Source organism: Euphorbia lathyris, chromosome 2 (genome assembly GCF_963576675.1).
Source record: "Euphorbia lathyris chromosome 2, ddEupLath1.1, whole genome shotgun sequence".
NCBI lineage: Eukaryota > Viridiplantae > Streptophyta > Magnoliopsida > Malpighiales > Euphorbiaceae > Euphorbia > Euphorbia lathyris.
Window position 1 is genome coordinate 34,962,014 of NC_088911.1, and position 23,531 is coordinate 34,985,544.

Genomic DNA, 23,531 nt, shown 5'->3' on the forward strand with positions numbered 1-23,531 from the left:
AACACATGCAGCTTCTTGTTGCCACACAATGTCTTGTAACGGACGGCAGGGATGAGCTGGCTCAGTTAGCTACTTTTTTCAGGCAGCAAGTTGTAGCTTAGCTTTACAACCTACATTTCACTGATTTTAGAAATTAGTATAGTAGTTTGGGTGAATATAAAATTGCCAAATTGACCTAAGTTAGTGGCCCATTTACATATAGATACTCGTTAAATTTAACGTATCTAAATTATTTCATTTAAATTTTTTTCAAAATACCTTTTATATATACAGTAAAACCTCTATATAGGAATACTCTATATAAAAATAACCTCCAATTTGTTATAAAAAATTTCGGTCCCAACTTGGACCGGTTATAAATAAGAATAATCTCCCAAATGTTAATTGTTATACATAATTCAAGTCCCACCTTTAGAAACTATACCTCTATATAGGAATAATTATGTAAATAATGTATATATGTATTAAGGATTTAAACAAAATTTATTAAAAAATTTAAAAATTATTGAGATTAAATATGAGTTGGCACACAAATTCCAACTTTAACTATAAATTCTTACCATTTTCCCATAAAACTCTTTTCTTTATGTATTGGAAACTAAACTCAAAACTCTTCCAATTCTTTAGGTATTGGAAATAAAACTCGTAGACTTGATATGCTAAACATTAATTTGTTTTATTAAACTAAACTCAAAACTCTTCCAATTAGAGAGTTCTTATTGTTGTTAAATTTATAAACTTTAAGTGTTGATTTTTTTTTTTGGGTACCAAACTCTATATAAGAATAACCTCCCAATTGTTATACAAATTGTCCGGTCCCAAACGTATTCCTATATAGAGGTTTTACTGTATATATGACAACTTAGCATTTTTTTCTTCTTCCTTCTTTATTTTTTCAATTTTTTTTTCTTCTACTCATTAGTAATAATTCAATTTCATATATAATCCAAGATCCAAACCTTTCATATAATTATTATGTTGATTATATATATATATAATTCTTTTTGGATTTGTTAGTTTTGTGTATTTGAAGTTAGTTTACACCTATATGGAATGATATTTGGAGTTATGATATTACCCGATCGGTTCACAGTTAACGATTTTGCTTTATAGAATCGGAAACTACGAAACTATTTAAGGCTTCTCAGATCACCTAAACCGTGAAGCCAAACTTAACAAGGTACGCGGTTTACCTAAACCACAAAGAACTGCAATTTCGCAGTATGTCAATCGATCATTGTTTGTGTGTGATCATGTAGAACAACCAATGGAAAACCATAGAAAAAACCATGACATACGAGGGAGGTGAATCGAAGTTGCTTCGGCTTTCAACAAGAATCAACTTCGAAATGCTTCAAGAGAGAATGTACACTTCTATATGTGCTTAACAATAAAAACCTATTTTGGTGAAATCTGAATATATATATATATATATAATAAAATTATAATATATATATATATATATTTGCAATACCACGGGAAATAGTTTTATAAATTAGAAAATATTACATAAATTTATTTAAAAATATAACTAACATAATGATTCAGTGGATTAATATTATTAAATCCTTAAAAATTATATTCAGAGTATAATTTTTTGTTTTATTTTTTTATCATGTACTAGGATTTTCAATTCTTTTTTGTTTGTAGCTCTAGAAACTGCTACATACATTTTATCATAGCTAAAAACTGGTTGAAGGAGATATAATCCAACATGTGCAAGTGACTGACATTGACTTTTATTTATTGTCATGACAAAGCAAACAACCAATGTATATTGTCTATATGTTGAAATCTGAATGGTAATTTTATATGTGAGGGGGTCAAAGCAAGTCGAGCAATGAAAACCTTTTATCCAATATTACAACCCGTAATTTTTCTTGCTTCAATGACATGTTTTCCTAATTGAGAGTGTCGTTACATAAGCCTGAAGATTGATCTATATTATGAAGTAGCATGACAGATATTCTAATTTTCAATTTCAACTTGTGATTCGGCAAACCCGATGATTTTATACTATTTAGAAATTCTAGAGTGTAGACATCATCATGGCTTGATGAAGCATTTTCAACTCGACAAATAGTATCTGAGCTTAAATAGCATACTTCATTACCTGGCCAAGCAAACAACATATATTCATTGACTCCACTTACAATGTCCAATGTTGGTGCAATAATAGCACATTCTTGTAAGTACTTTGGATCAAGACTATTCTCCAACAAACTTGGATATATGCTTTGGATAATTACTCCAATTGGATCCCTTATATCTTTAATGAGAAAATCTTCAGGTATGCAAAATGAAACTTCACCATCATTTGGCTCACCAATGGTTCCATTCGCATTTCTTAAAATCTATTCAGAAAACCATCTTAACTCGTTTATATCCTTAAGTGTGTTCCCAGATTGAAGTCTCATGTTTTTCGCTAGGTAAAACACCTTACAATATTTCAACAAATAAGAAGTATGTTTAGTAGCCGATACTATATTTTATCTACTTTCTTTTGGAATGACAGGGAATATTTTGTCTCAAGTCTCCACACAAAAATAACCACTTCCCCCCCAAATGGAAAATCCATGCAATCACTGTTATGAAACCGTAAGATATCTCATAAAGTTCTGTCAAAAGCTTCAAAATAATGTTTATGTACCATTTGTGCCTCATCCCATATAATAAGTCATGCTCTAATAATTAGGTCAGTCAAAGTACTTCCTTGCTTGATGTTGAGTGTCTTCCAGTACCTCCATATCTATAAAAAAAACACCATCTGTCTTTCCTATTGCATCAATGATTGTTTGAAAACCCATTCTTTGATCATTGTTCAACAACAACATAAGATCCTTACTTTTTTCTGCTAAAGGTCGTTTATCGTAACGATGTTCATTTTGAATGAGATTGTTGCTTCCTTCATAGATAAGATCTACATCTAAGAATGGCAATGCAGGGTAATCCCTCAAGCTTCTTCCAATTTTATTCATGATTTTCTCTATCTAAAAAAGCACGAGGTTCTTCAATTGCTCATTGTTCGTCAATAGATCTATAAAATGAAATATTTGTAAATATCCAACTTCTACACTGTTTAGTTGTACGATTATATTATGTATATATGTTCAGAAATTAATGTAGCCTAAAATGTATCACCTTGATTATTAAGGAGATTCCATTGACAATGTAGAATGTCATCGGAAAGATGTTGGCATGTCTGATTCCAAACTATTTCAGGCCTTGTGATGCACTTAGAAAAAAAAGTAAAGAAGCAAATAATAAGTGAAGAAAATGACATGTTCCCTAAAAATACGCTTCTTCTATTGCATATATGTACTCTTTATCACCATCAAGTAAACCCTATGCAAAGCACACCTCTTTAAAAGTGGGGTATAAAACACCATTCCCATTTTAATGTCATCATATTTAGTTAGCCCTTGTACAACATTCAACAATATTCTTAGATAGTATAATTCTCCTGCCCCAAGATGGATATAAAATATTCTACCTACATTCAGTCTGTGTTGTCTAGGGCACCATTTTTTTTTTTATCTTTTTTACTGTGCTAGAAGTTTGATCATTTAATTCAACTGCTTTCCAAACAAACTTATTTGGAAATTAAACATAAGTTAGTTTTCTTGCTTATGGGTATTCCTCATTTTCTTTCATCCATAGCAAAAACATGGTCTGTACTTCCCCACCTTTTTTAACAACATCCTCAATTGGATCATCATCATGAAATACGATACTTTGTTGATTTGGAAGATGAAATGTAAGTCTTTCCACAGTAGGCTCATGGTAATTACTAATTAAATGGAGATGAAAATATTCTCCAAGTTGCCTCACAAAGAGAAATGTATCTACAATCATAGTGCATTTTAACTTCGTCATTTGTGTCTTCATTATCACAGTTTCCCTTTTCTTTTATAAAAAGCAGTGGTTATCTGATCATTGCCTTTGTTTATGTACTTGAACAAATATTTGATTGCCCTATGTTGATTACACCATTCGACATTGATATGAGCATTAAACTTCAGCAACAATCGTCTACTGTATGACACCACAAATCTATTGTCAAGAAGAATGTGATTTTTCTCAACCGTTTTCCCATTATCCCTTCCCATATACAATGAATATCCATTTTCATAATGGTCGTCTCCTTATTAAACTTCTTAGGGAAGTGTTTGGTACACCTTCCATCTTTCATGCACGACGAGTGTATATTATCAACACCACAAGGGTCATGAATCATAAACTTATGTATTATCTCATATAATTGCGGCTTCTCTATAATATGAGGAATCTCAACATAGATAATCTTTTCAATATCCTTTCCAGATGGATGCTTATCTTCTAGGTGCAAGAACAACAAATATGCGCATGAGGGAGACCATGTTTTTGAAACTCAATTGTGTAAATTACTGAAAAAGGAAACATGTAAGAGTATATAAAGTAATATATGGTTTCTACATTATAAAAAATGTGTAATTTAAAAAAAATGATGACTTGCATGCTCTTACTCTTCTAAAAATTGCCTCATTTAAGTCCCGAACAAACTTCATCTTAAAAACTCTTGTTCTTGTATCAGGTCTGTCTTCTAGTCTCAAGTTATCTTTCTCAACGCATCTTTGTATTCCAGGCCACTTTGAATTGCATGTGAAAGTAACAAAGATGTCTGGATATCCGATCCATCTGCATATTATCATAGCATCTTGGTAGTTTTGTATCATGTACCTTTAAAAAGTGGTAAATAATTATATGTCAAAGAATTTCAAAGAATTATGTTATATCAATAATTTATATACTATAAGTGTTTCAAGAATTTTAAAAATATGATATGAATTAGCAAGCATAATTTAGAAAATATATGTACCTTGCACTACCAACATATGACGATGGTAAAATGATCATTTTCCCACTTGATGATGGATTAGTTTCATCTCTTAGTACAATTTCTGATAATCTTTTATATAAATCCGCTCGAGGATTTTTCTGGTTATATATAATGAAGTTCAATCTTTCTGCCTCTATCATTGTGTAAGAATCAACCAAAAATTGCTGAAATAACTTCTTTGAATTCAAAATTGTTGATTGTTCATTGTTTCGTTGTTGGATCGTGAAGCAAAAAAATTCACGCATACTAATTATCTCTCTCTTTCCTTTCTTATCTCCACTAAACAAAATACCTTTTCGATAACCATCTTCGCCACGTGGAAAAGAAATGGATATTGTATTGGAAAATAGGAGGGGTGCAACTCATTGATTCTCTTAAGCATACCAGTCTTAAACTCCACTATAATATCTCTAAAGTCTTCTACATTATCAACATGTCTTACTATTAACCCTACAACTTCTGAAGCACTTAGCAAATTATACATACGACCATACCAATCAAATGTAACTTCAAATATTGGCATTCATAAGCTTCTTATCTGTCTCTAGCTAATCAAAATGATTGTGCTAAAAATATTATTATGGTCTAGCTTGGTTTTTAGATTCTGAATAGTAGAGTGGTCAAAATCCTTCTTTGAGTTTGAAGAACTATAAACAACAAATTAAAAATGTTATATTTCATTAAAGTTTTTATTTTTATTTTATAATGATAGTCATAACACATCAATGAGAATCATACCCAGTAGATACTGCTCTTTTCAGAATCTCGTTTTTAGTGTCGTAGATATATAACTCAATGAACTTTGGATTTAACCCACTTGGTGGCAGGAGGCTACCAATCTTATGACAGTTTTGACTATTGAGTCTAAATACATATGGACCATTTCCGTTATTCAACGATGAATCAATTTATCCACACATTGATGTAAAGGAGAACATCATATTATATGCTTGTATGTTTTCTAAAAACATTCTACTTCTATGATCCATTCCAAATAGGAGATTCTTCAACGTGTCTGATACATCTCTCAAGTATGGTATTTTAACTTTTCCACCACCACAACAAAGTGTAAATAAAGGTGTAACACAATTTTAATTCTTACGAAGTCGCTCATCAACCTACATTAGTGCGCCACAATTTGAACATGAATATTCGGGAGCCAAAATCCAAAATATCTAAATTGCGAAAAAAATACAATTCAAAACACTGTGTTGTAAAAATAATAACTTATTAGAGTCCTTATCACATTGGTTGATATTTTTTGGATCGTTTACTTATTCAGATGTCGAGGATGAAGAAAAACAATGTTTCATCAAGCTTCCATAAGTTTTAAAAGATTTCAATTAAGTTTCACACGAGTTTCAACAATTTTCATATTTTGTGATACTCGTATGCAAATGATTGAAACATTAATACAAAGGTTTGACTTAAGTTTCAATATGTTTCAATTGAATTACCAATTGAAACACATGCTATGTCACATGAAACTGACCGAACATTAACATAAAAGTTTCACAAAATTTTAACTTTAATTGAGTTTATTAACTCGGTTTCATCTCTTGTGAGAATAGATTAATAAAATCATGTTAAACTATTTTGAAAAAATAATAAAAAGTTATTTCTTTTTACTTTAATTTTAACGGTTCAAATTGAATTTCACTTTTTATAAAACCGATTGAAACTATTTTGAAACATTAAAACGAAAAATTTCACTAAGTTTCAACCGATTTTAATAGAGTTTTCAGCCATTTTTACCTTTTGTGAAAGATGAAATTTAATTAAAACTCGTTAAAATTGCGCTATGTAGGTTAAGACCCATTAAATCCTTTCCAATCATCTACTTGTTTTGCTTGTATTTTATGAATGAAAGTTTGTTTTCTAATGATATGGAGAAGATCCACCATCCATGTGTTTGACAACAAAGGAATAAAAACCTATTTTTGGGGGAGTGGATGAATGAAGTATGAAGCCCAAAAATACGAGGCATCTACTCGGCCCATTAATAAGCAAGATCACAAAATATTAGGCCCACGAGTCCGTTCTTCATACAGAAATTTCTCTACTTTCCTCTGGGTGCGATTAGGGCTTTACCTGCTCGCTATTTTGCAATCTAAATCCCTGGAATCCTCTGCACTCTCAGGGCTAATCCCTCTTCCGTTGGCTACTTTGTCAGCTGAAGAATCATCCTTCACTCTTCGTTTTTGCTGCTCAGTTGCTTCGCTTTGACTTGGGAATCAATGGCGTTACTGGAGCAAAAGAATGCGCCAGATGTGAATAATGTCAGTGCAGGCAACGAAACCTCTCCCAACATGACCATTTACATCAACAATCTCAACGAGAAAATTAAAATCGAAGGTAATAATGCCTATTCCTTTGAGTTTATACGTGTCATTATCAATTTTAATTGGGTGGTTAAGTTAATGTTTCATTTATGGTGCTGGTTTAGAGTTGAAGAAATCGTTGCACGCTGTGTTCTCGCAATTCGGGAAGATATTGGAGATTCTGGCTTTTAAAACTTTGAAGCATAAAGGGCAAGCTTGGGTTGTTTTCGAGGATGTTCTATCAGCCTCAAATGCTATAAGGCAGATGCAATCTTTCCCCTTTTATGACAAACCCATGGTATGCGTTTGCTTGTCTTTAACTAGAATAATCATTTTCAGTTCGCTCATCCTACTCAATTCCAATAGATATTATTTTAGAAAGGTTTCACCAAACTATAACTCTTCTCTTATGAGGTTTTCGAGAACTATGGTAATCACATTTGTTGATATGCAGACCACTTTTATTTTTTTAAATTGATGTGTTTTCCTGATCATTGAGACCATTTTGGAACTTAAATTGATTGTTATTCGGATATGCCTTTCTTTTAACACTTTTATTGTATATGTAATTGTGTTAGGTTCCATATTGAATGTATATGTGTAATCAATACGTTCTTATAGATTTCAAGTCTCTCTTGTTCCACAATATGTGTTTAATGTAGCTCAGTATGTGTTTAATGTAGAGAATACAATATGCAAAAACTAAATCAGATGTCGTTGCAAAGGCTGATGGCACTTTTGTTCCAAGAGAAAAACGGAAGAGACATGAAGAGAAAGGTACATTGTTTTTATTAGATGACTTTATGTACATACGTATTGTATGCTTTTTTGGAGTATAAGTTGTATTATCTTTTTTTTTTTTTATGGAATTGTCTTTTGTTTTTTTATATAATGGCATATGATAGAATAGACAATTTTGCAATTTCTTCTTTAATCATGTTCGCAATTATGCTAAATTTTTGTGCCTGATGTACTTAATTTTGTGCATATTACTTCTTTAGTCATCTTTTTTTATTTTTTTTGAAGAATCTTTAGTCATCCTTAGTATAGTAGATACATCGTTGTTTATATCTGCTTATCCAAGACTTCGTATGGCAGGTAAGAAGAAGAAAGAGCAGCATGATGCCAATCAATTGGGGACGGGTATGGCTCCTGCTTATGCTGGTGCTTATGGATCAACACCTCCGGTATGCATTAATTTTACTTTATGTAGATCTTATCTAAAATTGATTGTTGCTAATGCTAACTGATTTTCTTTTGATCATTATTATTAGAGTTGGTTCATTGCTGAGCAGATCACTATATAAATTTTCTTTTTGAAGTCTCCTTGAAACTTATTTTCCTTGCTGTTGAGAAACTTAAATGTGTATGTAGAAGTCATTTGCTTTCACCACCTTGACTATCTTTCCAAATTTACGAAATTAGTCAATGCACTAAACGTTAAACAGAAAATCTGCCAATATTTACCAACTATTGCTGTCGAGAGAAATTCAGGGAAAATTATTACATCTGAAATCAATACAATTGTAAAGATTGTTATTTATTTGCTTATGAAAACGGTTGATTCTGTTTCCTGAAATCTAATGAAGGTGATATAATTCTCCTGTGGACAGTTTTTGTTATTATCGTCATTCTTACATTGTGCTGAAATTGGTGCAGCTATCACAGATACCTTATCCAGGTGGCGCAAAATCTATGGTTCCTGAGGCTCCAGCTCCACCAAATAACATCCTGTTTATCCAAAATCTTCCCCCCGAGACAACTCCAATGATGCTGCAAATGTTCTTCCAGCAGTATTCTGGTTTTAAGGAGGTTAGAATGGTGGAAGCGAAACCCGGGATCGCCTTTGTAGAGTACGGAGATGAGATGCAGTCATCAGGCGCAATGCAGGGACTTCAAGGTTTAAAGATATCACAAAATCCTATGTTAATTACTTATGCCAAGAAATAGGCAAGGTGCTTCTGGTTTTTGCTATGAAGGAGAAACTGAATTCAGGGTAACTTGCAGCTAGAATGTTTTATAATTGTAGCTGTGTTGGTTGAGAGGAGGTCTTAGGAGTTTTGGTGTATCATCATAGTTGAGTCCTTGTCTTCTGTTCTATATACTTAGTCAAATTAATGTGTATTTGCCCCTCTTCAAGTTTATGAAACACCAAGTTCGATAAGCAAAGCGTTCCCATATATCAACTTGGACTCTAATTTTTACAAATAATCTCACAACTTGTTCTTGGAAAATTGGGCAAGCCATTGGATCTACAAAAGACATATTTGCACTATTTCTTCCTCTGATCGGGTGTTTTAGGTCTTTGGGGTGTGCTTTTAAAGTAAAAGTTTAATTTTGGAGGAATGACATTGGTTATATTGGCATATGAACCTCTATTATCGAGAGAAATTTTACAATAATCCTGAAACAATAGTTAACACCAATTAGATGATACCATTTGCAAACATTATTTCTTAACACCGATCATTTCTAATGTAATCTTTTTATTATTGAATGTGATTCAGGAGTATGAAAGAAATTTTTGAGCATTCAGCAACTTCTAATAATATACATATCTTTTTTCTTAATTGAATGTAATCCATAAGTATGAAAGAAATTCTCGAGCATTCAGCAACTTCGCAAACAATGAATGTAATCCATGAGTATGAAAGAAATTCTCGAGCATTCAGCAACTTCACAAACAATTATTTGTTTCAAGAACGATGTCACTTGATAAGTTAATACATTACAAACATCTGGATATTAGAAGTTCAGAACTTTGCAGCACATCAACCATCTGACCGCCTCACAACCAACTTAGATAAATGTTTTCAACCAGCAGAACAAGTTTCACCATTTTCAGAGCAACTATAATTGATATTTTCAAAATGTACAATGCCACTTAACATCCTCCTAATGTCATGTATAGTTATAGGGCAATTTCCTCAGGCATAAGTCTACTTGTCCATCATCTGTCATCATAGTCAGTTTTTCGGATTTCAACAGCTGATTAAACCCTTTCTAATTCAGTTTTGTGTTTTTCCAATTGCTCATTCAACTCCATCCTCCATCCTCGGATTAGCCTCTCTTGTTTTTTAATAAGCTCATCCTTTAACTTCAGTTCATCTTCCATCGTAGCGATTTCCTGTCAAAATGTAAACACAACATGACATTGCCAGGCTTTTGGACTCGTAGCTTTTGCAATTTGCAAACAACAGAAACTTACCTTTCTCAATGTTTCAGCTACAGTTGGTTGATCTTCACGTTGTAGACCAATAAAATAGAGTTGAAGCTTCTTAGCAGCCTCCATGAAATCTCTGGCATGCCTCTCCACATCAACTAAAAAAAATCACAGATGAGAACCTTTTCAGGTGTTTTTATATCAGGACGCCGCAACATACCTACAATACCGAAGAGTATATACACACACACACACCAACCAAAAAACCTCAATATCTAGCCACCAAAGACAGGTAGAAAAACTTAATTTCAATTTACAGGATTAGGCTTGCATCAGGAAACAGTTCTCATTACTGAAGAAATATCTGCTCCCTCCCACTTGTTCTTCAGCTGTTTGAATCATAGTTTTCTTGAAATTAATGAATAAGAATGAATTAAAGATGGAATTTGCTAAAGGTCAGAAATAAGTCTAATTTTCACTGGCTTGAGTTAGGATCAGATACAAGCAATAGGAAATCAATGTTTTACTTAACACTATATTGATGACAAATAGTTCCTTATACTTTAGGAACACCTAGTTTATATTTGCACATATGTGGTTGATGCAACTATCCAACACTACAGTGGGCTGTATTGACAAAAAACGAATGAAAACCAAGTCTACATTCTATTATAGAGTGAGAAAAACCGTTGCAAACGTCTCTTGGTAACTAGACATAATTTCACTCTGGCTCGTAACATAACCATTACATCTCTAGTTAAAATATGCACATAATATCCAGGAAGCAGACTTTTTGATACATGATCATTTCCAATATGAACTCCTCAAACACAGAAGTGATTCTAATGATCCAAGATCTTTCAGATAGTATCTCCGTTAGAAATACCCACAAACTCTGGCTTCTAAGTTCTATAACTGAGTGTCCACATATCCTCAATTGAAATAAGAAGCTTAAACATATAATTGCACAATGCACTCGAATTACAATTACAAAAGCTATGCCGCCATTTAAATTCTGAGACATCATTTAATAACCTTTTGGACTGAATGTATTAGTGTTGTAGATGTCTCACATCAGACTACACTCCACATGAATCAAAGCTTTACATGCTCTACAAGTCAACAAGTTGTGAGATTTAATTGTTTCTTTTCATTTGTATACACTTATCTCCATTAACTCGGACACAAAAAAAAAAACGAAAAAGACCTCTACTACAGAAGTTATAGGAAAATCATTTACTCAACATGCAGTTCATACCCATTTCGATCTCTACAGAGGAATCAATAGAAAAAGCTTGCTTTCATACAGGGATTAATGTAAATTAATTCGTTTTTGAAGTGTTCCTTGACAGTGTTCGACATAATAATTCAATAAGAATGGCGAAGAATTGACTGAACAATTTGCGAGAAGAGAGAATAAAGAGAAGATATGCTTGACTAACTCTGATGAGAAGGGTGGGGAGAACGGTCAATGGCTTGTAGCTCTCTGGCAGGCAAGCAAGGAAGCAAAGCGGCCTCCAAGGCCATCACACAATCAATCATGTCTTCCCTAGCTGGCTGCTGCGTCTGCTGCGAGGGTGATTGCAGCTGCGGTGTGTCTAGTTGTCGTTGTTGTTGCTGCTGATCCATAGCCATGGCGGAGCCTGGATTTCCGAACAGGGGGCTAATTTTATCCCAACATTAGAAATCATATTATATATATAAAAAATTAAAATCAAACTACAGTAAAACCTCTATATAGGAATACTCTATATAAGAATAACCTCCAATTTGTTATAAAAAATTTCGGTCCCAACTTGGGCCGGTTATAAATAAGAATAACCTCCCAAATGTTAATTGTTATACATAATCCAAGTCCCACCTTTAGAAACTATACCTCTATATAGGAATAATTATGTAAATAATGTATATATGTATTAAGGATTTAAACAAAATTTATTAAAAAATTTAAAAATTATTGAGATTAAATATGAGTTGGCACACAAATTCCAACTTTAACTATAAATTCTTACCATTTTCCCATAAAACTCTTTTCTTTATGTATTGGAAACTAAACTCAAAACTCTTCCAATTCTTTAGGTATTGGAAATAAAACTCGTAGACTTGATATGCTAAACATTAAATTTATAAACTTTAAGTGTTGATTTTTTTTTTTTGGGTACCAAACTCTATATAAGAATAACCTCCCAATTGTTATACAAATTGTCCGGTCCCAAACGTATTCCTATATAGAGGTTTTACTGTATATAAAATTTTAATTTTATTGAAAAATGCTAAGAAGTACTTGTTATATATACTATATTACCCATGGGTGTACCTATTTTTTTGTACAACAGATGAGCTACCGGTAAATGGAAAATTTAGTCTCCAAGACTTCCAATTTTGAAAATGTTGCAAAATGTCTTCGTCGACACGAACTCTTTTATCACTTTCTTGCTCAAATGGATTACCTGAATAAAAAAACAAAGTGTTAAAAAGAAATTGAATCCCCAAATCAAAAAGTAATTAACAAGTTTTTTTTTTTTTTTTGAAGCAAGTAATTAACAAGTTAAAGAACCTAAATTAAATTCTTAAATAAAAAACCCTAAATTAACAAGTTAAAGAATCTCAATTAAAATCCCAAAGTTAAATCCCCAAATCAAAACTCCTAAATTAAATTCTGAAATAAAAAACCCTAAATTGAAACCCCAAAACAAAAACCCTAAATCAATTCATCCCACAATCAATCTTATTATAAAGTTAAAGCAACCCAAATTAATTTAACCTAAAACCTAAACAACACAAACCTAAATTATTTTAAATCTAAAATAATTAACATAAATGAAAGAAAGAGAGAAGAAGAGAGGACTTACCTGGTGGTGGGAGTGGTGGAAGCGGCTTTAGAGGAGGTGGTGGCCGGAGGAGGAGAGGAGAAGAAAATGGAAGTAAAGGGTTAGAAAAGAAATTGGGAGAAAGAAGAGCAAAAAAGCTTACGGGAAGCTTTTTTTATTTTGCAAAGTGCAGGGATTGGGATTTCCCCAACCCAGTCCCTGCCTTTATTTTTTTATATAATTTGGCCCTTCCACAAAACGGAGCCGTTTGGGTTAAGGGCCAAACTAGAAAAAAAGGTGCATTACCTTTGAGGAAATTACATAGAAGATCCTCTTTCATTTTAAGTTTATAAATAAACTAATTGGTTTTTTTCTTCTTATAAAAAAAAATCAATTTCTTTGAACAATGTCATCAATAATCAATTTATATTTGTTCTTTTGGACTCAAATCGAATGTGTTATTAACTAATAGGATTTGCATCCTCAACAATGGTGTTCATCAGCCAATACGACATTACAAAATAAACAAAATCACTAGCATTGGAACGGGCTTGTCTTGCTATCAAATGGGCATCATCATTTGCTAAACGAGGAATAAAAGAAACTTTAAAATGAGAGTATGAGGACAATAACAGTCTGTAGTCATGAATGATTGAACTAAATTCAGATCCATACGAGAGGATTCAATAGCATCAACAACCATATATTTGTTTTTTCATTATCAACGGTTATGCCATTAAATTAATGAGTATTATACAATTATCAATTAAAATTTAATATTAAAATAATTAAATGTTGTCTAAATTATTGTTTTCCATTTTCTACTTACATCTCAAGATCAAATTTTTAATGGATAAAAATAGGTGTGTATATAGCCTCAATAAATACTTAATGCTAGTCTTACTTTCTATGATATTGTACAGAGTTTTATTTCTCCTTCTATGTTGAACTTTTGTTGCAATTCTGATCATTAATAAAGATTAGTTTCAAAAAAAAAAAAAAAGAGTGAATTGCACCTTAAGCTACAACCTTTTATGGAAAACAGTGGGTAAAGTTATATTAGAATGCTGAACTCATATATTGAACAGATTGAAGACAGAACCATGGTTTTAAAAACCGGCCCGGACATCAAACCGGTGGGACAAAGGGGTCAGGGGTCAATGGGTTCAACCGGTTGATCCGGACTGGTTGAACCGGACATCATAAATAATATAAATATTATATATAAAATAAAATTCTAATAAATTAAACATACACCAAATATTATTGAACAGAACAAATATCAATCCTTCATAAAGAATCAAAGCATTTAACAGAACAAATTAATGAACAGACTAAATATTAAGCCTTCACAAACAAAAAAACAAAGCATTTAACAGAATGAAACAAATTAATGAACAGGAAAAAGAATCAAGTAATCACAAAACCGGAAAGATAATGAAATATATCAGAGAAGAAGAGAAAGGAAAAACCAGGAGAGGAGTACGGCGGCTGCCTCCGTGGTGGTCGGTCCAGAAATCGCCGGCCGGCGGCGACGGAAGCAGACGCTGAAGAAAATGAAAACCCCAAAATCGCCGCTTAGGGTTCGTCGAACAGGTGAAGAAAAGAAAACGAAGAGGAAGAGATGATTAATGAAATCGATTTAGTTTGTTCTTTTGTCTGCCAAATAAGAATAAGTTGGATAAAACATTAATTGATCCTCCAAATCCTAAATGTTTTATATATTATAACCCCCAAATATTAAATCAGCAGCTCACCTATCTGTTTTACAGGTCTAAAAAATTTTTTGACAAAAAACCGGGGTGAAACCGGGTCGCCGGGTTGATCCCGGGTCGCCGGTTTCACCCGGTTCTCAGGGGGTCACTGTGACCCCTATATACAATAACCGGACCGGATGCCTGACCGGTTCCCGGTTCAACCGGCCGGTCCGGTCCGGTTTTTAAAACCATGGACAGAACTCCTAGGAATTTTAGCATCTTCCAATTATTACCAACATCCTATGTTCTAGAGCCATATTAAAGTAACATACACTAAACTCAAACTGTTTCAGGGGAATTTCATCTATGAATTTAAAATTTAGTAGAAATTATTAGCAATTGGATGAATGAAATTAAATTAAAAGTATTATTCAAAGGAAAAATAAATTGGCTTGTTCCCGAAATAAATAACATTTTCTTTCTATATTTTTTAGTGTAGAAATTATAGAATGCTTATTTTTTTAAGGATGTGTTGCTCATTTAACATTTTAAAAATAGATTTAAAACTGTTTCACATAATAAAAATTAGTATCACTAGTGTGAAAAAATATATTTATTTTAAGTAATCGTGATATGTTAATTTAGAAAGTTAATAAAACATGCGGTCAATCAAGTTGAAGTATTTGGCCTTGAATTTATTTGCGATATTGAAGAATAGATTAAGGGACCCATACGACGACGAACGCGCCAATATCGTGCAGTGAAAGCTTTTTAAAACTATATTTTAATACGACGACGTTCCACGACGCTCCCGTCTTCTCACCCACATAAAAACCCTCTTATTGCTATTAGAAATAAAAAAAAGCGCTTCCTTTCTCACTGAAGAGTGAACACAGTAAAAATGGCAAACAAGCTGAGAGTAGACGAACTTCGGGCCGAACTCTCTAAACGTGGACTCGACACCACCGGAACCAAACTCTCTCTGGTCGACCTCTTCCTCAGGCTTTGACAACGCATAGTTATTATCACATTTTCTATAACTTCAAACAATCTGCTAAACCCTGATTGTTTAAACTTACTCGCAGGTGCGAAGACTCCAATCAGCTTCAGAGAATGAAGACAAGGAATCAATGGAAGCACATGATGCTGGAGGTAACAAAAAAAGAGGAAGGGAGAATGAAGACATTGATTCTAATGAAGCAGAGAAAATCAAGGCCGTTGACAAGTACCGTCAAATGAATATTAAGCAATTACGAGAGCAAGCGAAGCTTCAAGGGGTTTCCACCGCCGGAACTAAGGAGTTGTTGGAGAGGCTCTGCAATGAGTTACCGGACAACAACGATTCTAGCCATACTCTTCAAGGTAACTGTTTTACTTCGCCTTTTTTTTGCTAATGCTCTTCCCGGTTTTTGTGAAGCATATGCATTTTAATAGGAAATTGATTGAATTAAATTATTTGCTTCTTTGATTTTCTCTTATTTATTGAACTTATGATTGTTAATGTGGTGGCAGTTAAAGAAGAGGAGGGAGTTATCACTGCCACGAAGAAGGCAGCCGCTGTTTTGGATCAATATCTACCGGACTATGATGCAGTAAAGAAAGAAACGGATGTGAGTTGGTTTGTACCTCGTTTTTTTGCAAGTCATGTCTATTTGTGCATTGTATTGTTTTCTTTTTCATGGATGGAGAAGTGGTTAATGAAGAAAGTGCTAAAAGGATGCAAAAGTGGGGGAAGGGGGTGCTCTGACAACATGTATCATATTTTCTTTAACTTCAAACAATCTGCTAAACCCTGGTTGTTAAACTTACTTGCAGGTGCGTAGACTTGAACCAGCCTCAGAGAATGACGACAAGGAATCAAATGGAGCAGAGAAAATCAAGGCCGTTGAGAAGTACCATGAAATGAATATTAAGCAATTACGAGAGCAAGCCAAGCTTCAAGGGGTTTCCACTGCCGGAACTAAGAAGGAATTGTTGGTGAGGCTTTGCAATGAGTTACCGGACAATGACAATTCTGGCCATACTCTTCAAGGTAAACTTCGCCTTTTTTGCTAATGCTCTTCCCGTTTTTTTATTACTTTCTTGAAGCATATGCATTTTAGTAGAAAATTGATTGGATTTAATTATGTGCTTCATTGATTTTCTCTTATTTATTGAACTTATGATTTTTGGTATGATTGTTAATGTGGTGGCAGTTAAAGAAGAGGAGAAAGTTATCACTGCCACAAAGAAGGGAGCTGCTGTGCTGGATCAATATCTACCGGAGGAGATAAAGTCGCAGTATCATGTTTTGAAACTGGCAAGTCTTAGATTTCTTGTAGGCTTTTTGCTTGTAGTTAGCTATTGTAATGTTATGAGAGGAAGTAACAAAATATCAGTTGTTGCTGATAATAGCTTTCTTAGATTCTTTAGTTTTTTTAATAGCTCTGAATTGAGCTTCTTCCTACTTTTTTTATTCCAATTATTTCAGGGTAATGATGTGTACGATGCCATGTTGAATCAGACAGATATTGGGAATAACAACAACAAGTTCTATGTCATTCAACTTCTAGGTGAGCTTTCAAGTTCTGTTTCTTACGATTATCGAACTACAGAAAACTATGATACTGAAGATTGATTGTAAAAATTTCCTTTAAATTGCTCGGAAATCAATACCTAAAATGATTGCATGTTCACATTAGAAGTGTTTTTTTTCCCAGAATCTGATGATGGTGGTAGATTCATTGTCTACAATAGATGGGGAAGGGTTGGGGTAAAAGGACAAGATAAATTATTTGGTCCCTATACTTCTCAAGACACTGCAACTTATGAGTTTGAAGAGAAATTCTATGCTAAGACAAAGAACAGCTGGTCCAACAGAAAGGAGTTCAAATGTTACCCTAAGTGCTATACCTGGTTGGAAATGGACTATGATGAAGTAAAGAAAGAAACAGATGTGAGTTGGTTTGTATCTTTTTTTTTTTTTTTTTTTCCATGTCTTGGCTATTTGTGTATTATATTGTTTTCTTTTATGAAAATGAATATTTCATGGATGGAGAGATGGTAATTAAAGGAAGTGCTATGTTGCTTTTGGATTTCTGAATTTTACCTGTTTTGGTTGTTCTGTGTGTTGATAAAGAGGGTGGATACGATTTAAAGTGACTGTTGAAACAGTGGGTTCTTAATGTTTTGAGTCCAACCCGTCTCATAAAATTGCTGTAGTCAGGTCAAAGAGAAGTCGGATTCTGGTTTTGCAATTCAACCTCGAGAAACAAAACTTGAGCCACGTGTTGCGGAATTTATTTCTCTTATATGCAATGTGAGCATGATGAAGCAGCAAATGATGGAAATAGGTCAGTAATCCATCGTTGTTTATCAATTGTTTATTTGAACCATTGAATATGTGTTTGATTTTGTAATTATTCACTTCAATTTTGTTCTTTTTGTTACTTCTCTTCTAGATATTGATGTGAGGAAATCATTCATGTAATTTTCGCTCTATTGTCTGTTTAGGATATAATGCTAATAAGCTGCCGCTTGGGAAGTTAAGCAAATCAACAATATTGAAGGTATGTTTAATTGGTTCTGGTTTAAAAGAAACCAATTTATTGTTGCATATGTAATTTTTCCCCCATCCCCAGCATATCCCCACGGGAATTCTCCATAGAGATTCTTAAAATAAATATTTATATGGATTTTTATATTTATTTTTATATCTGGATAATTCTTATTTGTTTTATGTTTGATAGATTGATGTATTATGAATTATGATTGATGTTTTACTTATATTAATGTTTTATAGATTATATTTTCCTATTTGTATTACACACGGTAAAATTTTAATTTCACTAAAGAAAATGCTATTTAGAATTTGAGTAATGGGGAATGGGGATCCCATGGGGATGGAGACAGGGACGATTTTTTTCCCATTTCATAAATGGGGACGGGGATTCCCCATCTAGATGGGAACAGGGATGGGGGAGGCTGTCCCCACCCGGTCCCATTTGCAACTGTAGCTGGATGTACTTTAATGTTAGGAGTTATGGCCACTTAGCTGCAGTTCTTGCTTTGCAATTTGATGTCACAAGGTGCTCGAGTTCCTTTTGCACTTCAAATGGTATTTTCCCTTCTGGAATGGAACAGTGGATGTGCTGCCCAATCAATTATTCTCTGCTGTACCCTGCAGCGACATGAGTTGCATAAGGAATGGTTTTAGTGATGCAGATATTAGTGTACACTGTACATTCCTTTTTCAATATACTTATTCCATCACAGCCCTGATATGACACTAGCATCTGATTAGTAATCCAAGCACTAAATGCTAACTACTGTGTTTCTATAGGTCGCTGTTTTATGGTGCATAATATCATATCTTCATTTTCTCACTGTTCTTGTTACATCTTTTAAGTCAATTTTCTAAATTTGAGTAGGGCTATGGTGTCTTGAAGAGGATTGCTGATGTAATCGGCACTGCAAATAAACAACAACTTGATGAATTGACTGGGTAAGATTTTAGTGTGAGATTGAAAATTGTTGCATATGTAATTTTTCCTCCCTTCACTTTTAGTTTGAGATTCTGGAATGTGTCTAGAAAGAAAATATGAAACTTTAATTTTTGATTGCAGAGAATTCTACACTGTTATTCCCCATGACTTTGGGTTTAAAAAAATGCGTAAGTCCTCTCTCTCTCTCTCTATTTGTATGTCTCTTTTAAGGATGAGAAATCTTCAGCAACTGGTGATTAGCAGTTTCTCTCTCTCTATATATATTGTAAATATTGTTCAAGTAATGTAAACGTGTGATTATGGCAGGAGAGTTTGTCATTGACACTCCTCAGAAGCTAAAACACAAACTAGAGATGGTAATTCAATTTTCTTTTCTTACAAATTATCTGGTTTTTTTAACTGAAAAATATTTATTTCATTTTTTTAACAGTAGATTATTAAGATATTTTTGTATCCCAACAGAATATCAACTAATTGATATTAAAAGGTTTTATTAATTTCTCCTTTGCAATTTTTTTTTTTCTTGGTTAAAATACTTATCAGTGAGATTTATATGGAAATGAGTTGGTTTCTAAACTTACATGAGTTATTGCTGAATGCTGAGCTACTTGTATTTAATTGAAGGTTGAAGCATTAGGTGAGATTGAGGTTGCAACTAAGTTGTTAGAGGATGAACAGGGGATACAGGTAATATGTCTTGGTCTTGTTTGTTATTGGCAGTCTGGCATGCAAAGTTTTGCTGTTACTTAAGATTTTCTGAAATTTACCTTATTCTTGGTTTTGTTTTATTTTAATTTCTCTTAATATTGTAGGAAGATCCATTATATTGTCATTATAGTCGCCTTCATTGTGAACTGACACCACTTGAAGTTGATTCTGAGGAATTCTCTATGGTAATATTCTGAAACAAATACAACTTAGGCTTATTGCAGGGTTTTTTTCCCCAGTAGTTATTTGTCGTTTCATATATTCTGGGAGACAGAGAATTGCAGTTGGGGAACCAAAGTCATTCTCGACCTCTGACCATTTATAAAAGCACTTTGGCTTTTCTATAGATATATTAACCAACACTTGCTGTCTATGCTTTATGGTAAGGTTGGAATGTATATGCGGAACACACATGCAAAGACCCATTCACAGTACACTGTTGATATCGTTCAAATTTTCAAGGTCTCAAGAAAGGATGAAGGCGAACGCTTCACAAAGGTAACATTGCATCCTCGATTGTCACAAATTGTATTATTTGTGGATCATGCTGTATCTGGGGATAGTTTAGCAATTAGAAGAAAAGTTTTCACTTGCATTCATTTTCAGTCACGTAAACATCTATAGCTATTTTTTAATTTAATTACCTTATTGATCTTGTGTGCAGTTCTCCACTATGAAAAACAGAATGCTTTTGTGGCATGGTTCTCGTCTCTCAAATTGGGCTGGCATTTTATCCCAAGGTTGTTTCTTACTCTTGTTCTTTCCCACATGTATACTATATCCAAGTGCATTCCAGTGAATTCTCCATCAATAATTGAAAATTACAACTTCTGCAATGACAAACTACTAGGCTTGCGGATTGCTCCCCCAGAAGCACCTGTAACAGGGTACATGTTTGGGAAGGGGGTTTACTTTGCTGATATGTTCTCCAAAAGTGCAAATTATTGTTATGCAAGCAGTGCTACTTCAGCTGGTGTACTACTTTTGTGTGAGGTACAGTATGGAAACAGCTGCTTTTACAGTTGCGTCAAACCATTGACTCTGAAGCACGGACACGCCTGAACCCTAACGTATCCGGTGTCGGATACGGTTCCGACACGGAAACGGCCGGACACGCCAGGGACACCGTGTCGGGGCCGTTTCCGTAAATTGGAAAAATTGGACACGCGTATCCTTCACGGATACGCGTGTCCCGGAGAAAAAATCCGATTTGCTTCGCTGCTGTATAAACTCCGATCGATCGATTGTTATTCCACAGGTATTTGAAGAATCAGAAAGTTTCTTATTCCCTGGTAAGCCAAAAACTTATCGATTCTAATTCCCTGGTAATACAGAAACTTATCGATTCTTATTCCCTGGTAAGCCAAAAACTTATCGATTCTAATTTAAAGCCATTAATGCAAAAAACTCTCAAACTTCTCCATTAAGAGTTTTATAATTTCGTTTATATGTATTTATTTAGTTATATTATAAAAAATCATATATAAAAATATATTTTTAATATTTATAAATGTGCCCCAATATTTTTATTATTTACACGTATCCCCCACGTATCCGTGTCCTGTGTTTTATAGAAATGACGTTTCCCGTGTCCGTGTCCGTGTCGGATACCGTGTCGCGTGTCCGTGTCCGGGCAACATAGACCATTGATCTATGCTTATTTGCACAAGCTTTAGAATTTTGGAGGAAATTTATAACCATGTGCTGGGTGTCTGAAATATGGAGTGACATGATTTACAAAAAAATTTGCTGGTGTTTAGGCTAATTTTGATATATATATATTGTGACTAACATGTTTGATTCTCGTCACTGAATATTTCTAATAATGAGCCGATTTACTTCTTAGGTTGCACTTGGCAACATGGCTGAGCTATTAAATGCAAATTACGATGCTGATATGTTGCCTGAAGGAATGCTAAGGTTTGTTTCATTATTACTTTTTCTGTATGCAAACTTTAATGAAATAAAATCTCCATCCCTCCATTTGGATAGATGAGTGTTTTGATTCTTTTGAAATGAATTTATGTTTTTGATTCTTCTCTTAGATATGAATATCTGTATAGACACCTCAGTTTGGAATCTGGAGTTAAATTTGAACTGAAGTTGGAGCTATGTTGGTTACAAGGGCTTTAAACTGAGCTGGCCAAGTTGTTATCTTGGTAGTTATTCTGTTAGAGAAACGTTGGAAAGTCAGTTTAATTTCGGTACACTAGCTTGTGTAGTAAAGAGCAGCTTGATGAATTAATAACCATTCATCCTCATTCTTTTATCATCTCAATCTTTAATTTCCTCTTTTCCTTTGACCTCCCTTCTCTCCAGTTTCCTCCTGTTTTCTTCTCTTTCTCACCTTCCAAACACGAGTCAGTACAAGGTCTTAAAACCTCTTCCAGTTCAGATTTTAGTGACAACCGTTGGCCATTGCTTTTTGCTAGGAGTGGTTACTACTGCACAAAGTAAAATAACATTTTGCTGTTTATGAAAGTTGCACTGGGGAAATATATGATCATTCGTGAGATGCAGCTTGTTCCGTTCTTTTCCATTTTGCAATATGCAGTTCTCTCACACAAATTATGACATAGAATGATGTATTTTTATATTATTACTTTTTCGAAGTTGATGCGAGGTTAAGCATTTGAATCTAATTACTGCAGCACAAAAGGAGTTGGCGCTACTGCTCCAGATCCTTCCGGTGCCAAGATATTGGGGGATGGCGTCGTTGTTCCCCTTGGGAAACCAAAAGCGCAAAAATGCCCCAAGGTTTGCAGATTATAATTACACTCTTATATAACTGAAATGGCTTCCTCTCTAATTGTCTTATTATTATTTTTAGGGATTGATGTATAATTTATCTGATCTGAATACTCTGCAGGGTTCTTTATTGTACAACGAGTTTATTGTCTACAATGTGGATCAGATTAGGATGCGCTATGTGGTTCAAGTAAATTTCAAATACAATAAGTAAACATCAATGTATATGATAGTTATGTTTTTGGTTCAGTTCTGAACCTGCCATTATGGATTTAGTGTTGCAGAGTTAACTTCCTTGCTTCAACTATGTACATTAATGAGATTATGGTATGCTATAATAATACAACAGTATACCAAGTTTATGTTGTACATATGGATCAAGTATATAAACAAAGATGGATTAAGTATTGTCATCTGTGTTTTGTTTCATTGTATGATAATTTACCTTTGATCTGTTTGAGGAACTTTTAATGTATTATGTAGAGGACTCCCGCGTTTCAATTTTATCGTGTTATTGTACCTCGTATATTAATAAAATTATGTTTTTTTACTTATTTCATGATCATGAAAAATAGTAAAAGAGTAGATGAATGCATTAAATACAGTGGAATGGAGGACTTGTTTTGTTGTCCTTGGCAACTAACAAGGGATGAGGATTGAACTTAGGCGCATTGAATCTTGAAGTTAAAGTAGCCAAAACTCAAATTCAAAAAGCATTATA

The 23,531-nt window shown here is 33.6% G+C and overlaps 3 protein-coding genes across 5 annotated transcripts; 2 read left to right on the top strand and 1 right to left on the bottom strand.

Moving 5' to 3' along the window:
• Nucleotides 1-6,942: 6,942 nt before the first annotated feature.
• Nucleotides 6,943-9,382, top strand: LOC136217734 (U1 small nuclear ribonucleoprotein A). Its single transcript, XM_066004381.1, has 5 exons — nt 6,943-7,234; nt 7,326-7,498; nt 7,884-7,977; nt 8,299-8,387; nt 8,860-9,382. Exons 1-5 carry the CDS (start codon nt 7,117-7,119, stop codon nt 9,148-9,150), a joined length of 765 nt encoding a protein of 254 aa, XP_065860453.1. The 5' UTR covers nt 6,943-7,116; the 3' UTR covers nt 9,151-9,382.
• A 464-nt stretch (nt 9,383-9,846) lies between these two features.
• On the bottom strand, nt 9,847-14,815 carry LOC136217735 (mediator of RNA polymerase II transcription subunit 28). 3 transcript variants are annotated; one of them, XM_066004382.1, is made up of 6 exons: nt 14,646-14,815; nt 13,216-13,240; nt 12,681-12,813; nt 11,806-12,026; nt 10,409-10,521; nt 9,847-10,327 (listed from the first exon to the last, which is right to left on the bottom strand). In XM_066004382.1, exons 4-6 carry the CDS (start codon nt 11,996-11,998, stop codon nt 10,193-10,195), a joined length of 441 nt encoding a protein of 146 aa, XP_065860454.1. In that variant the 5' UTR covers nt 11,999-12,026; nt 12,681-12,813; nt 13,216-13,240; nt 14,646-14,815; the 3' UTR covers nt 9,847-10,192. The 3 variants fall into 3 exon arrangements, with proteins under 3 accessions (XP_065860454.1, XP_065860456.1, XP_065860455.1); XM_066004384.1 differs by lacking the exon at nt 13,216-13,240; XM_066004383.1 differs by having other exon boundaries at nt 11,806-12,006; nt 13,216-14,815.
• Nucleotides 14,816-15,737: 922 nt separating this feature from the next.
• On the top strand, nt 15,738-23,223 carry LOC136217738 (poly [ADP-ribose] polymerase 2). Its single transcript, XM_066004385.1, has 20 exons — nt 15,738-15,855; nt 15,956-16,232; nt 16,383-16,480; nt 16,686-16,902; nt 17,066-17,169; nt 17,341-17,422; nt 17,570-17,805; nt 18,076-18,202; nt 18,363-18,418; nt 19,280-19,353; nt 19,475-19,521; nt 19,661-19,710; nt 19,979-20,041; nt 20,167-20,247; nt 20,450-20,560; nt 20,727-20,802; nt 20,913-21,055; nt 21,909-21,982; nt 22,714-22,819; nt 22,932-23,223. Exons 1-20 carry the CDS (start codon nt 15,772-15,774, stop codon nt 23,022-23,024), a joined length of 2,199 nt encoding a protein of 732 aa, XP_065860457.1. The 5' UTR covers nt 15,738-15,771; the 3' UTR covers nt 23,025-23,223.
• The last annotated feature ends 308 nt before the right edge of the window (nt 23,224-23,531 follow it).